This window comes from Coregonus clupeaformis, chromosome 20 (genome assembly GCF_020615455.1).
Source record: "Coregonus clupeaformis isolate EN_2021a chromosome 20, ASM2061545v1, whole genome shotgun sequence".
Taxonomy (NCBI): Eukaryota; Metazoa; Chordata; class Actinopteri; order Salmoniformes; family Salmonidae; genus Coregonus; species Coregonus clupeaformis.
In genome coordinates this window covers 12,979,484-12,995,546 of record NC_059211.1, presented here as the reverse complement: position 1 = coordinate 12,995,546, position 16,063 = coordinate 12,979,484, and the positions used below count along the sequence as shown (strand labels likewise).

The following is a 16,063-nucleotide window of genomic DNA, read 5'->3' as shown; positions in this document are numbered from 1 at the left end:
TGAACAGTGTAGCAGGACTATTCCATTGAACGTGAGGACAACAGTGGAAGAGCCCTTGAGAGCAGAGGAACAATACAAAATGGACAGTATGAGAAGACAATGGGAATGGAACAGAGGTAGATACAAAAGCGCTGTTCAGAAGCTAAAGAGTATTATCTCCTGAATGCAGCATGAGACTTCCGGAAAAACAACACACATTGAGGAGCATGAGGGGGGAAAAAGCAAGGGCAAATATCAGCATAAGTAAGTATAGCCTATATGATTTTCTAGCCATGATGATGTAATTACTCTGTAAGATTGAGGACTGAACGATCACCTCCATGTCACAAATGGTAACAAAAAACATACCTGCATTCCCTAGCAAGAAAAATATATTATTGTACATGAGACAAAATAATAGCTGGTATACGAACCTGTCGTAAAGAGTACAAATCTCTGCTATTTTCATGGTCAACAACATTTATGAAAAACCACTTATCCATAAACAGGCAGCTATAATAGGGGTCAAGTCCATACTCAGCCCAGTAAACATTAACTGAAATTCAGTTAATAACCTGAATACTGCCCTTTATCTCTAGTAGTTTTCAACTCAAGAACTGAATCTCACTTCATTTCCCAAATAGCCTGGAGCTGAAATGGAATTGACCCAAACTGCGAACTCCAACAAGCTGCAGTTTCTTTCTACAATGAGACCCAGCTATGTCACAGGGAGGGAGGCTGAGCTAGTAAGGCGGTGCAGAGCAGACTTGCCTTCTTGAACTGTTTTTCGCTGGCCTCTGGTGTGGCGGTGACCGGGACCTCTGTGGCTGCTTTCACTGGAGTATCCCCAGGGGCTTCTGCTAGGAGACACAACAACAAAAACAGTCAATTATAACACTTGACAAACATAAGATTACCCACACATGATAATACATTATCTTTAATAGTTTATTAGCAATAATGAGTCAAAAGTATTGGCATGCCCAACATTAGAGAGGCCTTCATCAATCTATGCCCCAGATCAGAAGCAGCACCCGGTCCCACGTGACAGAATCTCAAATGTTTGGAGAATATTGCTCGCAGTAGAATTTGTGCTTCTCAGTGGATCTCCGATCAGTTATATCTGATATGGTACGATGAAATAATGACGTAATGAATTTATGAATTAATTGCCGTCAAATTGGCAAAGCTTATACAGCAGTAATGAAAGGCTTGTTGCTCTACAACACTGTCCTTCATTGGCCTATGTACAGTAGCAGGCTTTATAGGCCAGCGTGGCGTTAGTTAAGTATTGGTATGTGCTACACAGAGCCAGCTGGAGCCATAGCAAAAAATCTGTGAATATATTTATTTATAAACTGGGTGGTTTGATCCCTGAATGCTGATTGTCTGAAAGCCGTGGTATATCAGACCGTATACCATGTGTATGACAAAACATTTATTGTACTGCTCTAATTACTTTGGTAACCAGTTTATAATAGCAATAAGGCACCTTGGGTGTTTGTGGTACATTGCAAATATACCACGGCTAAGGGCTGTATCCAGGCACTCCACGTTGTGTCGTGCGTTGGAACAGCACTTAGCCGTGGTGTATTGGCCATAAACCACAACCCCTCGGGCCTTATTGCTTAAATACTGCCCTTGAGAGCATCATGGAACAACAATCTCTCATCCAGCCAATGAAAGACCTGTCAATAACAAGCCGTCCCAAATGGAACCCTATTCCCTATATAGTGCCCTACTTTTGATCAGAGCCCTATGGGCCCATGTCAAAAGTAGTGCACTACATAGGAAATAGGGTACCACTTGGGACATCGCTAGGAATAAACCTATTGTTTTAGCAAGTCAAAGAAGAGGGATGGATGGGGTTCGAGGTGTTTCCACAATCCAAAGACAATGTTTTTTCCAAACATTTGAGAAGCATCAGCTACCAGTAGACAAGGAGAGCCCTCTAAGCCAAGGATTAGGGATCCCATTATGTAAGTACAGGTGGGGAGAGCCCAGGGAAGCCAGGGAGAGAGGAGGAGGAACTTGAAAGTAAAAAAAATACAGAAACACACAAGCAGGACAGACAAAAGGCACAGTCAGATTAAACTACACGACATGGGAGAAGAGTAGATAATGCAAAAACACACACTGTATCTGTTGTTAAGAGCACTGTAGACCAGAAGGATAAAGATTGTCATTATCACATCCAATTAAATTCAATCCAATCGAAGTATGTCCAATTCAGTGGTCAATTTTGTTTTCAGAGGAATTGTGTTTTTAGAGGAATTCAATTACATAATGAGACAGTAAACAAAATGCCCATCTCTGCACCCTTTTGATATCAGTATGACATAAGGATAAATCCTCTGCATCAATTAAAGCCTTTGTGTCAATCAAAGCACACTCTGGTACTATTGCCACCCAAAAGACAAATCCTTCCATTATTAATTTGTCATTGGTGTCTCAAACAGCAGCATAGTGTAGCACAGTATGAGTCATAATACCCATAAAACCTAGCAGTCAAACAGGGAAATGGTTCCAAATGTTTTTCCACCTTTAAATTTTTCCCATTGGGGATTTTAGAAACACTTAAAATAAGGGTTGTTTCTTGTAGGCTTACCCTGGTGTGACGTTTTGATAACCGTGTAAATCTCTCTAGGACAAGGTGACCTTTATCAATATATTCACTTGTATTTACCCTCAAAAAAATCATAAAGACCTACAAATACCATGGTGATCTGGACGAGATTGCCGAATCGAGGCAAAGGTAAGAATCTCTGGATTAACTATCAAATGTTAGCTAAATGTAGTAATGAATAAATTGGATAAAACATTTTAAATTGACAATTCTGTGGAGGTTTTAAATTGACACAATACCGGTTTAGCAAAGGTTTCAGCTAGAGATGATGTGCAGGAGCTAGCAGGGATTTGTAGCCTTGCATGTCGTCTACTTTTATGCTAATTAGCATTTTCGAATATATTAATAAAAGTCACCTTGTCCGAGAGAGATTTACATGGTTATCAAAACATCACGCCAGGGTAAGCCTACATGAAACACAGCCCTTATTTTTAAGTGTTTTTAAATCCCCTATGAGAAAAATGAATGGTGTAAAAACAATTGGAACCATTTCCCTGTTTGACCGCTAGGTTTTATGGGTATAATGACACCTCCACTGTGAGGCTCTATTGGACAAAGACAATCAGTTGGTAGTCTGGAAGCCAATCGTGTTGAGTTAGGAGGTGCCAATCCAGGAACACTTGACATCGTCTTTGGCTCCAAACCACTGTTAACCACGTCTGCATGGGTGCTGCTGCACACACACCAATGTTGGGTATTCAAACTGCGCCAGGGCGGAGAGTGGGGGGGGCTGAGTGTGGGGTGTACACACCTAACAACAGATGCAGACCAGAAGTTCCTTCACTACCCACACTCACACCTGTGAAGATTGCGGAGGGGGAGGGGGGGGGAGGAGAAAGGAAAAATACAAAAATCAAAAGAATGAAGCAAAAGGGGTCAGAGCAGGGTCACTGCTAGACATGTGTCAAGGCCCTGCTGACAGACTGTGAGCTTGTTGTTGTGGCTGCATCCTGCAAGTCCAGAGGGGTTATCATTGACTACTTGTGCAATCTGGGCACGTAATTGTGACACTACTCATAATGCAGGATAATTAATCGATTGGCCTAATTTGACTGTGGGAAATCAATGGATTGGGACCGTTCACTTATGCTCATCACATGCATACAATAGTAACATTGTCAAATTACTAATATTGACCCAAATTAGACCTAGTTACTTTGGAAATTATACTTAGCCCATAGCGATCCTATTAAATTACTAGAGGGGCAATGTCATTAACCCTAAAAGTTCCAGAATGGGGTGAAAATGGCAGCCATATTGGTCAGGGAGAAATTCAAACTAGTCTAATAATTGGAATGAATGGCAGGAGAGGCCAAATCCTGCTTTTACTTTTGCAGGACAATAAAAGGCATGTGATATCAAAAATTGCGTAATACAATTCTTGTCGACCTAAAATATTGTCATATAATTAATTATAAATACAATCTATATGGGTTTTATACAAATTTGTTGCATAAATAGCCTCTAAAATTTATGTAAACAGACCATAAATGTCTCCATATTATATGTTGCATTTACAACTTATCTAAGTCCTATCATCAACTGATTCCAACCAGTGTATGGCTGTGGACTGACTGCATTGTTTGAATGGAATGTTGGCATATTGGCAGTTCATTTGAAACATTTCTGGAATCATTCCTCTAAAACTGCCTGGCTAGCTAGCTAACAAACATACAGTGCAGATAAATAGAAAATGCATTATTTTACACAATATCTTATCACAGCACTGGCAAACCATGGATGACCAACTCCCTTACCAAAATGGCTGAGCTTGATCCCATCATAAGAAGGTTAATGTCCATTCTAGTATTCTAATTCCTAATTCTCTGACTTTGCCTATAAAACGTCCACTGTCAGTACATAATTATAGTATCCTTTGAAAAATGTCAATCGTAAAGGTGGGTGGAAATTGCGCCATAGATCTCTTGAGGTGTATTCATTAGTGCACACAGTAGCAAAATGTTTTTCAAGGGAAAACATTTAGCAACGAAGACAATAGTTTCTTATTGGACAAATTCAGGTAGGTCCCTCCCCATTTCAGCCCATTTGCTTCCTAGTGAATACACCCTAGGTCACCTCTCTCCTCACTTCCTCTGGACTTCCTGCATGCAGCATATTGAGGACACTAGCGCCAATGGAACTCTAGCTCACACAACTCAGCCAAAACATTGGAAGCCGCACTATTTCAACACAAAGCAGCCCAATTGTGGTTTTAGATACAATTTACAAGAACATCAATGATGCAAAAGCCCATGTAGGAGGCTGGAAAGTGAAAAGTGGTTGTTAGCTAAAATAAAACATTTAACCCTTTTCTTGCTGGAAAGTAGATTACTACAGTAGGTGATGCAGGTGTGATTAGATTGCTACAGTAGGTAATGCAGGTGTGATTAGATAAGGATTGACAAAAGAAGCCCACTTCAAGTTCAGATTACCAATGACGTGAACTGTAATTTTCTACCACTTGGAGCAGGTGCTATAGCTATTGTGGATTCATAAAGCTCAAAACGTTTAGCACTTTTGCCACTTCACCTAAGATGTATAAAAAAAAAAATATCCTGGCCAAAAAGAGTTGATTAACTGCTTTGTCCGACATTGCCATTTTATGCTTCAGTATGCCCATCTATTTTTATCTGACAAGATTGTGTACTCACCGGTGGAGAGGATGCTCTTGAGGAAGGTGAAGTTCTCTCCTATCTTATCAAAGTCAGGTAATTCGGGTAGCAGCTTGGCAATCTCCTCTAACTCAGGCAGAATTTTGGTTAGTTTATCTGTGTAGAAAAGTGAGATACGGTTAGTGGAGTTTACCATTTGAACAAATGTTGCGCTCCTTGCACGAGACTCAAATTAACCAAACTAACTAAGCAGCCTGAAAGATGGAATCCGCAGTAGGGGAAACATTGCCACTGTCTGCCCCACGGCCATTGATATTGTTTTGTTGACAAAAGAGCTGGGGAGCGTTGTGCATTGAAATTGCAGTACATATGCTGCTGTTCTATCGCTCATGCAATGATGTGGGGGGGTTGGGGGGACAATGTTCATTATTGCAGCAACTTAGTTGTTGGATTATCGCAAAACGGACGTGGCAGTTTCACCATTAAGGATTCCAGCTTTAAGAGAAAGATAGCAATGGCTCAGTCTGATAAAAAAATAATATATACAATTCACATCTGATTAACCACACACTGCATTGATTGACAGGGAATAAACAAACATGACAAGGTATTTAACAGCGGTAAATCTTGATCAGAGTTTCAAGTTCACAGACTTCTAATGAGGCATTTCATAGCAAAAAGGGGACACACCTACCTAGGTCAATTTGATCACTCAGCTCCCAGACAAAATCAGGTATTACCCAATTGTATGCACTCATATCAGGCAGCATATCCTTCCACTCCTCATAGGTCTGGAAGAACAGAACATAAGTGGCATGCAATCATATGGTCAACTTACAATTCTAGATGTGATAATGGGCCAGAAAAATACCTCAGTTAAAGACTAACAAGAACAATACTTCAAGGGATGGGCTAGGAGACAATAAGTAAGGGATAATCAATAAGGGGCTATGCACTCTTGCAGAGTGGCACTAACCATCCACGGAATTGCATTATTTTCCAGAGAATGCATAGAGCCCAGAGTTGATTATCCAGCTTATACCACGACTATAATTTAACTATGGCTGTGACGGTCATGGAATTGTGGATGACGGTAATTGGCCAACCAAATGACCGCGGTCACCGTAACTATTAGAATAGCAAAACAATGCATGTGCTGCCATTGAAATACAATGAATACAACGGGCATCCCCATTCAAGCCAATTATGACATAATGGGTGGACTGGCGGCCATTGCGAGTTTACGCATAGGAGCAAAGCAGGAAGTTTCATCACGTTGTTAAGAGTCCATGTTACGGCAGAAACGGACTCAACCGCACGAATACCCAGCCGTCCCATCTTCAAGCATCTGTTCGTTCCACAAAAAATAAATAATTTTTAACGATTCTTTTATTTTCATGACAGTCTTCATCCATAACCATCGGTTACACAGTTTTTTGTAATTAACTGTGATCGGAATACATTTATTTTCAGCTGCCAGCACCCATCTCTCTTTCACTGAAACAGTGTGAAGCGCTATTTGCTAGTTCTGTCTGTAAAGAAACGGGCAGGTTATCGGTTGAGCCTGCTGCAACGATTGGATTAGAACAAGCTGCTCTCATTTCCCGCAGGCAGTCAAGCAGGCGTCAAGCAGGTGTAATCCAGCCACAGATTAAGCCTAGTCCTGGACTACAAAGCACTTTCAATGGAAAATCTGTGTCTGGGAAACTGGCTCTTAACGTTCAACCCTCTCTCCTCCACCTCAAATGTGCGGTACCTTTTTAGCGGTGTACCCGCCTCCCACTGCTGAGCCCAGCACAATGTACCGGAGCTTGAGCAGCCTAGAGGCCAGGCGCAGCATCCAGAAGTTGCGGTGCTGCTGGTGGCGCCAGCCACCATGGCCACCCGGGGGAGGCTTGGGAGGCCGCATGGGCAGCCGGGACATGGAGGTGAAGTGGCGGGCTGCCGAACGGTGCGGGGGCCGTTGGGGGTTGGCACTGGCGTTGTACCGGTGGTGGATGGCACGGGACAGCGGGTGCAGCTTCTGCAAGGGCATCCTGAACCTCACCCCCATGTTGGTGGAGACCAGGTTCTTGCAGGCCATGCTGACAGGACAGAGAAAACGGCTCAGGAATTAAGACCCACAAGTAAGTTCAACACTGTACCTTCTGCAGATCAGTTTGGTGTGATTAGTTGAAAGATTGATTATACTGTACATTACAACATGATGATGAACAATGGCATGACAGTGTTGATTGAACGAAAGCGAAGGGGGGAAATTATGATAGCTAGCTTAACACCTGCCTGGCTAAATACACTACAGTAGCTAGGTAATTGACTTCGTTAACTGGCTAACGTTAACTGGCTACCAGCATGTCAGCCTTTTGTTTTGCAGATGGCTAGCACACACCCCATCCAACGTTAGCTACTGGTAGCTAGCTGGAAAACTATGGAGGAGCAGGCCGCTTGTCAGTGATTGCCATTTGTTTTACAACTAACGTAACTACCTAATGGCTGGCTAACCAGCTTCTTGACCATCAACAGAGGAATAACAACCTTTTCGTAATCAGCCGCTACCGGCTCTAGCCAACTATCTAAGCTAGCCAGTCATTTAATTAGGAGTTGTACATCACTGTCATTAACTATTGCTGTTTGAAAACTTGTATTTATGTATAATTGTTTAACTTGTCTAGCTAGTATTGTGGTCAACATTGCTAACTAGCTCGATATAGCACAGTTAGCTAGCTAGCTAAACTAGTCAGCTGGCGCTAAAGGTTGAGCTTTTGAAAATATTATTACCCCACTTACCAGGCCACTGCTCTTCCAACTCGTAACATAGCTAGTTATTGCTATTACCAACAAGGGGTGAATGCAAATGTTTAATAAATTCGCGCTTAGGCACAATTTAAATCATCTTTCCAAATGGTACACATTGGTTAGCTTTCTAGCTAGCTAACAAGGACACGGCAAGAAATCGGAATGACAGGTCTACTTCCTGGAGTCCAACCTCCAAATCTGCACTACCAAAACACAGTCTATGGTGGTTTAAGTTCCCACACAGTATCTCAGTCACACATACTCAGTCACATCTCATATGATATTACATTTTCTCTAATTTGTCAACATATTAATCAATTGGATAAATTATAATTAAAACAATTATAGTAAGAATTTCCACGCTGTAATCTGATTAAAAACACCATTGTGTCTGAATTTTTCTTCCATGGAAGCTGTGGACCTTCCAAAAATGTGTAATTGTTCCACTCCAATGCTTGAGGGCATTAAAAAAGTAGCACACATCCACTACTACTCATACTCTGGGGTGTGGATGGTCTAATAATACACAATATCAACTTTATGACTCCTCAACGTTGTACAATTATGATGGATCATTGATTCACTCTCTGAGTCCTCCGCTTTTTACAATGATCAGTTGAACACTAAATAAGGTCAAAGTTTCAGACAATAAATACTTTCTGTTTGAAATATTATTACAGCTCAGTCTGTGATTCTTTATCATCAGAAAATTCTGCATTTCTGAGTGCACGCATTAACCACCCGAATTCTACCTACCTAATATGCTCAATATGAAAAATAAGAGATTCTGGGGTTGGGGTGGATGGCACACACACACACAAACACACATGCACGCACGCAAGCACACACACACACACACTCACACACACACTCACACACACATTGGTACACACAAACCAGTGGAGGCTCATCATAGGAGGAAGGGGAGGACCATCCTCCTCAGTGAATTTCATAAAAATACAAATGTTTAAAACATTTAAAAAGTTATCCTTTTTAGATAAAACTATACTAAATATATTCACGTCACCAAATAATTGATTAAAATACACTGTTTTGCAATGAAGGTCTACAGTAGCCTCAACAGCACTCTGTAGGGTAGAGCAATGGTGTAGCTGGAGGATAGCTAGCTTCCGTCCTCCTCTGGGTACATTGACTTCAACACAAAACCTAGGAGGCTCATGGTTCTCTCCCCCTTCCATAGACTTACACAGTAATTATGACAACTTCTGGAAGACGTCCTCCAACCTATCAGAGCTCTTGCCCACCCAATCAAATGATCAGAGAATTAATCTAGTACTGAAAGCATAAGCTACAGCGAGTTAGCACTGCAGTGCATAAAATGTGGTGAGTAGTTGACTCAAAGAGAGAGAAAGACAATAGTTGAACAGTTTTTAACAAATAAATTTCTTCCAAAATGAAAGAGAAGCAAGAGAGAGAGAGAGAGAGAGAGAGAGAGAGAGAGAGAGAGAGAGAGAGAGAGAGAGAGAGAGAGAGAGAGAGAGAGAGAGAGAGAGAGAGAGATTGTCATTCTTTTCACTTTCAGTTTCACTTACTTAGCTAGCTATTGCAGCTAGCCTACTCAAACACCATGCTCAAACAGAGAGATGCTATGTTAGCTAGCTGGCTATGACTGTCCAACACAACACTGGAACTCTTCCAAATCAATGTAAGCTTTTGGTTTTACTAATTTATTGCCACTGGGGCCAGCCGGTGTAAGTGCTAAACTGCTTACTGACTGTACACTGTAACGTTACTGCATGATTGTAGCAGGTTTACTAACGTGTTAGTAGTTATATTACCTATGTTGACTATGACATTACTTTAGCTAATATGGTGACAACGATGTAGGCTGTGTGTAGCGGTTATGATATGGTTTGGCTTGGAAAGTTGTTTTTGCCTGCTCACATACAGCTGATGTGTTGTGCATTGAAGTCCACAAGTGAAGGGAAAAGGTGAGAGGAGGATTGTTCATAGATGCGAGAAGGAATACAATGTGGCTGCTATGAAAGTGAACTGTGTTTACGTGTGTTCAGGGGTGTATTCATTCTTCAGATTGAGTGGAAAAACGTTTCTTAAACGGAAGCAAATGGGATGAAACAGGGATAAACATACCTGAATTTATCCAATAGAAACTCTTGTTTGCAACTGTTGGACTAATGAGTACACCCTAGATCAGCTAGATGCAGGCAAGAGTGTGCAAGGCGGTATTGAATGTGTCACTGTCTGTCCATGTGTCACTGTCTGTCACCTCAAATTTTTCTCTCAACCTGCGTGCACCTACGTTGTAAACTTTCATTCATAGGCTAGGTTGTAGCAACCTCATGATGGGTATAGGGAAAATGTGAGTATCATGTAGTAAGTAGCCTAAACCCATCGCTGTTACATTGATCTGGGTGAATGGAACATGAATGACAGTCATCCAATATGCTGTAATAGAAATAAGGCCATGCTCATGAAAAAAATCATAAACGGCACCAACCGCCACTGACACAAACACACACACACACATAAATTTAGAAAAAGTTATCCTCAAAGATAGCCATCAGGTCTCTTTTGAAATTCATGTCAATGGTCGCCGCCATCTGTAGAGGGGAGAGGAAAGAGATCAAGGTGTCAGGAGAGCTCTATAAATATGAGAGAAAAAGTGTGCATCCCAAATTGATCTATCCCTAGGCCTTCCGGCCCTGGTTAAAAATAGTGCATTATAAAGGGACATTTGGGGCACAGCCCAAAAACCGAGCAGAATACAACAAACACATTTGGAAAAATTATTTAGTGCTTCTCCCATTAAATAAAGGCCCCAACATGTGGATAATGTGTCTCACTACCTCTCTCCTCCTCCTTTCAGAATAAATATGAAAAGCATATGCACAAGCATGGTAGCAATTGAAATGGAACAGTTTGGAGATTATGGGAAAACGGTTCACCTGACACTGAATCTAAACATTACACTGTTGATTGTATATGAATTTTACATTTACTGTACATTCCGCGGCATTTGTTGATAACGAAATCTGAAAATACTCTGGATACATTTAGTAACATGATAAGAATATTTATGGAAAATGAAGGGGTAGGTGCAACATAAGACAAAACAAAAAACAAGGGTTTGAGTGAGAGGGTTAACTGGTGTCTCCAAGTGGCCACACACCTCTCCAAAGTGTGCACAGTTCATAAATCATTTAAATGCTCTTTTATGACTCAAAGCAGAGTCTTCAACTATAAGGTGCTTTTTTTTTAGCTCTTCTAGCTGTGCCATTGAGGAACTAGAGCAGGCTTGTTTTGTTTCTAACACAACCCTGCATCCCCGCGGCCACACAATTACTGTTGTTGTTTACGCAATCTAAAAACTGCCCATTATAAATCGCAATCTGGGTCAGTTGGGCGTCATTTGAAAGCTTGTTCTATTGCCAACATAATATATCGTGGACAGATAAACGGGAATTGACCATTTTTCGAGAATTTTACTTCTGGGGAAACAAGATTATTGCCAACATGACTAGCTAAATTATAAAATACGATTTTACAGTGTTAGGCTTTCACAGAGAAATTCATAAACAGATTATAATGGTGCGCACAGAAATGAGTCATGAATGCATTCAGGTGCGTGTTCCGCAGTGAATTTCCTTCACAATAGACAAACAAAAGCTAATTCTGTTCAGAGAAAAACATAATATGGCTCCATATAATCTTGTAACTAACTATACATCAAACATAGTCATCATAAACCTTGATATGGAAATGTGAAGTGCACATTTGGACTCACGGGTCAACAAAAAATCCCCCACTCAGAAGACAAAAAATTTGCAAAAATTGCACAATTAGTGGGAGGGATGGGGACAACTTATTTTCGCATGTGGTGCTCAAATTCAGAATGGCTGTCAGTCAAAACCAATGATGTATATAAACCCTGGATTACAAACGCTATGTATTGGCCACTGAGAAGCTTTGAAACCACCGGTCAGCCATAATATTATTGGCACTCCCCAGTAGGAGCAGCCCTCCATAGGGATGAATGGAATTCTACAGTATTTCAATTAAATGTTTTAAGGACACAATTACATGTATTTAAGTATATTTTGTTGCAGTGGGGACAGTAACATTAGTCATTTAAAAATATATACTTTAACATACTTATTTTTTTATGTTTAGCTGACATAATATAATGTACAATTATGCATTAAGGTGTCTGTAATATAATACATGTGGCAAAAACGAATATATACATTAATAAATGCATTTCTATAGCTTCCAAAATATGTTTTACAGTGGTTTAGGAGTGCCAAGATGGAGCGGTGGCTTCAACACAAAACCCATACCAAAGATTTTTATACAATAACTAATTGTTCTATCTGTGCCCATACAGCGCTGTGAAGCTCTGACGTCATTTATAGCGTGTTACTGTACCGCCGCTGCATTCCAATTTAGGCGCTTATTAGTGCCCAAATCTGCCATTTTCAACCCCTATATGGGCACAAGTGTAAAGTGCTACTAAAGTGATGAAACTGCCGTGAGCCTGTGTTGTTACTGTGTCAGACTAAGTAAAACATCTTTAGAAACATTTAACCCTTTGGCCATTTTTGAAAAAATAACAAAAATATTATTGGCTATACCCACCCAGAAGTATCTATAACATTGCTGTGTTATATACTGATACTTTCTTAGACATCAATGACATACAGTCCACAGAAGCAGAACCAATATAATTGTATTAGTGACTCAATGTCTGAATGTGGGAGCAAGTCGACCAACCATGCAGGAGAGCCTTTTCAAACAGTAAAAATGTCATCAAAATGCATTCTGCTTCATAATCTTAATTACTAAACCTCTCAAAATTACTTTGTGATGCCTATTACCATTATTGCAGAATAATTCGTGTTTAATAATGACTCATGAAAGGAAACAAAATAAATGTATACACTCCTTTTATTGACAATAAACAATAAAATAATTTCTCAACATTTATGAACAAGCCACTGACTTTAAAAAAGTATGTGACAGAAAATGAATGATGATGATTTTCTCAGCATATAACAAAAAACAATAGACATAAATATGAGAAAAGTGCTATAATCAAGCAATAAGGCGTGTGGCCAATATACCACGGCTAAGGGCTGTTCTTAGACACATTTTACATACATTTTAGTCATTTAGCAGACGCTCTTATCCAGAGCGACTTACAGTTAGTGAGTGCATACATTTTTTTATACTGGTCCCCCGTGGGAAACGAACCCACAACCCTGGCGTTGCAAACGCCATGCTCTACCAACTGAGCTACATCCCTGCCGGCCATTCCCTGCCCTACCCTGGACGACGCTGGGCCAATTGTGCGCCGCCCCATGGGTCTCCCGGTCGCAGCCGGCTACGACAGAGCCTGGATGCAACGTGGAGTGCCTGGATACAGCCCTTAGCCGTGGTATATTGGACATATACCACAAACCCCTGAGGTGCCTTGTTGTTATTATAAACTGGTTACCAACGTAATTAGAGCAGTACAAATAAATGTTTTGTCATACCCGTGATACGGTCTGATATACCACGGCTGTCAGCCAATCAGCATTCAGGGCTTTAACCACCCAGTTTATAATATAAGATAGCATTCATTATGCTCTTTATAAGCACCATAATGAAAAGAAAACCCATGTGAAACCCATCGTTGAAAGACAACAAAGACTTTATTGAAGAGTCCGTACTGTTGACCAATCACCGACGAAGGGGTGAAGACTTCTGCTCCGAACTTCGGAAGTCCAAAACGAACAAAAACGTCAAAAAATGTTGTCAGAATATATGCACAAACTCTACCGAACTGCTTCGGCTGGGAAGCATGCGGACGCCTTAAGGCTAAGCATTTTTTATGGTCCTGGGTCTGCAGACGGTCTGGCACCTTGTCTGGCAGAGCCTCCGACAGACCCTCCGAGGAGCAGTTCCCTCGAGGTCGGTTGCGGACTCACCCTATAATATTAGAAACAATGGAATGTGTCAATTGATCCTGCAGTAAGCATTTGCATTGTATATTAGTGGTGCATTCAAAAGCATAGGGAAAGAGCGCCGCTTTGCACCCCTCGCCCCCATGCTTTTGAATGTCCCGCAAACTGATACAATCTGCTTCCACTACAGAAACACTAACCAGTAGTGATGTGCATGCAGTTCGCGAAAAATCAGTTATTTTTGAACAACTGTTTTTACTGACTCGTTTTTCTGAGTGACTTGTTCATTTTAATCGTTCGCAATGAGTCCTACAGCAGGATTGAGACACGCTCCTCCAGCTCAGCAACTCCAGAAATGTGCTCCGACCAACAACTGTCTGTCAAACTGTATATGCGCACAGGAACATAGATCATGCTGCAGGAGCAGTGGCGATTCTCGCATGTAAATCTTGGTGGGGCAAACTCAACAACAAAAAAATTAGATGCATGCCAGCAAAGACACTACACAACACAACACTAAACAATACATTAATTGCACTATAATGGTGACAAACGGTGCCCACAAACTGTTAGGGCCTACATAAAGCTGTCCCAACAGCAGAGTCCCAACAGCAGTCCCAACACCTTATCACTGCTACACCTGGCTATCACCTGAGCCTTGTCTGGCAGCAAAACAGTTCATTCAGCCTCATTTACTGCCTTTTTTAAAAACATAGCTGATATGGCTGACTTGCTTAAACAAATGTGGTTTCTACAAACAATTGAGATGTACAAACTATGGCATAAGAGGACTTTGAGCGGATAAGAGGCAATCCGTAATTTCGATTAAGACATTAATGAACGAGCTAGGACGGATGTAGTCAATATAACTATTTGTTCAGCACTTTTGAAATGTACATCAACAGAATTCAGAACATGAGCCATTCTTACAGTATTCTCCTTGTACACCAAGTCATAACCATATGATAAATAAAGGGGGCATATAAGCAGACAATGAAAGCTCTTACAATATTTGATGATGACATTTCTCTAAAACAGTTCTATATCGTGGAGCTCCGCCCCATAGGGGAGCTCTGCTCCTAATGGTTTACCCTCTGCCCTAAGGCAGCAGCAGCCTGAGACAAAATTATGCACACACCTACAGCCAATAGGAGTACAGGTGTCCCTATAAGAGGGGGTGCCTCCCCTCAATCAGCCTCCCTTTTTCTTCAGCGACTGGACTAGACTGAAGAAGCCAAGAAGAGACGAAGAGAAGACTCAGGACGAAGAAAACGCAGTCGATTTTCCAGATCATCGACGTCGTCCTACAATGAGCACACCAAGCTTATCCATAGGGTAAGTATTTAACAAAAGCTCTTTTCAGAGCTCAATGTCGCTGTTCCCTTGGCGGCTGTCGACCCCCCCGACATATGTTTCGTGGGTTGAGGGACACAGCACGCCAGGGACAGCTTCATTAATCCCCCACTATGCGCCAGCTGCGCCCTCCTTTTTTGAAGGAGTGGAAGCAGCGTTGGGCATTTTTAGGGAGGATATTCCTCTTGAGGATGTGCTATCAGTGTTAGTCTCAGCTTCTGAGGCATCATCTGAAGGCGCTGACTCAGGAGATGACAGGGCTATTGGGGAAGAAATGAATATTCTATTGGAACAATTCATTACACTGACCCAGATGTTTAACACCCCTTTTCCTTCGGGAAATTGTGAGGTCATTACATCCCTGGATGATGACGCCACAGCCTCTCTGTGCCTGAATTCTCAGGTCTCATTGAGTGGGCTGCTAAACAGCGGGAGATTAAGCTGCCCCCAATTCCCTCCAACCCGGAAGTGGATATGAGGAAGGGCGGCCGTTACTCTCGCTACAGCTTGGCGTCAGACGGCGGCCTCCAGCAGCAAGGGAGCAGGCCTCGCCCCCCCCTGCAGCGCCAGAGGTGCCGGCGAGAGAGGTCATTAAAGCGTCATCCTGGCATCACCCGAAGGGCGGCCAGAAGAGATACCGTTTATGACAGGCGAGGGGGAGAGAACGGAAGACGGCACAGCGCCTGCTGTGACCGAGCCCACTGTCCCCCCCCACTCTACCGTTGAGTGTATGGAGGAGAATGTTTTTTGTTGATGTGTGTAATAAAGAG

The 16,063-nt window shown here is 41.7% G+C and overlaps 1 protein-coding gene across 7 annotated transcripts in view; it reads right to left on the bottom strand.

The window, feature by feature from the left end:
* opa1 (OPA1 mitochondrial dynamin like GTPase) overlaps positions 1–8,196 on the bottom strand; it is a 63,557-nt gene extending 55,361 nt beyond the window's left edge. For 3 of the 7 annotated variants that reach the window (XM_045205316.1, XM_045205318.1, XM_041839966.2), the window contains exons 1-6: positions 8,005–8,196; positions 6,974–7,301; positions 5,912–6,008; positions 5,257–5,373; positions 3,357–3,404; positions 751–839 (exon numbers count right to left, since the gene is read on the bottom strand). In XM_045205316.1, coding sequence (XP_045061251.1) covers positions 751–839; positions 3,357–3,404; positions 5,257–5,373; positions 5,912–6,008; positions 6,974–7,301; positions 8,005–8,033 — 708 coding nt within the window. In that variant the 5' untranslated portion in view covers positions 8,034–8,196. The remainder of the gene's footprint in view (positions 1–750; positions 840–3,356; positions 3,405–5,256; positions 5,374–5,911; positions 6,009–6,973; positions 7,302–8,004) is intronic. The other 4 variants (XM_045205320.1, XM_041839971.2, XM_045205317.1 and 1 more) reach the window with 3 other exon arrangements.
* Between the last annotated feature and the right edge of the window lie 7,867 nt (positions 8,197–16,063).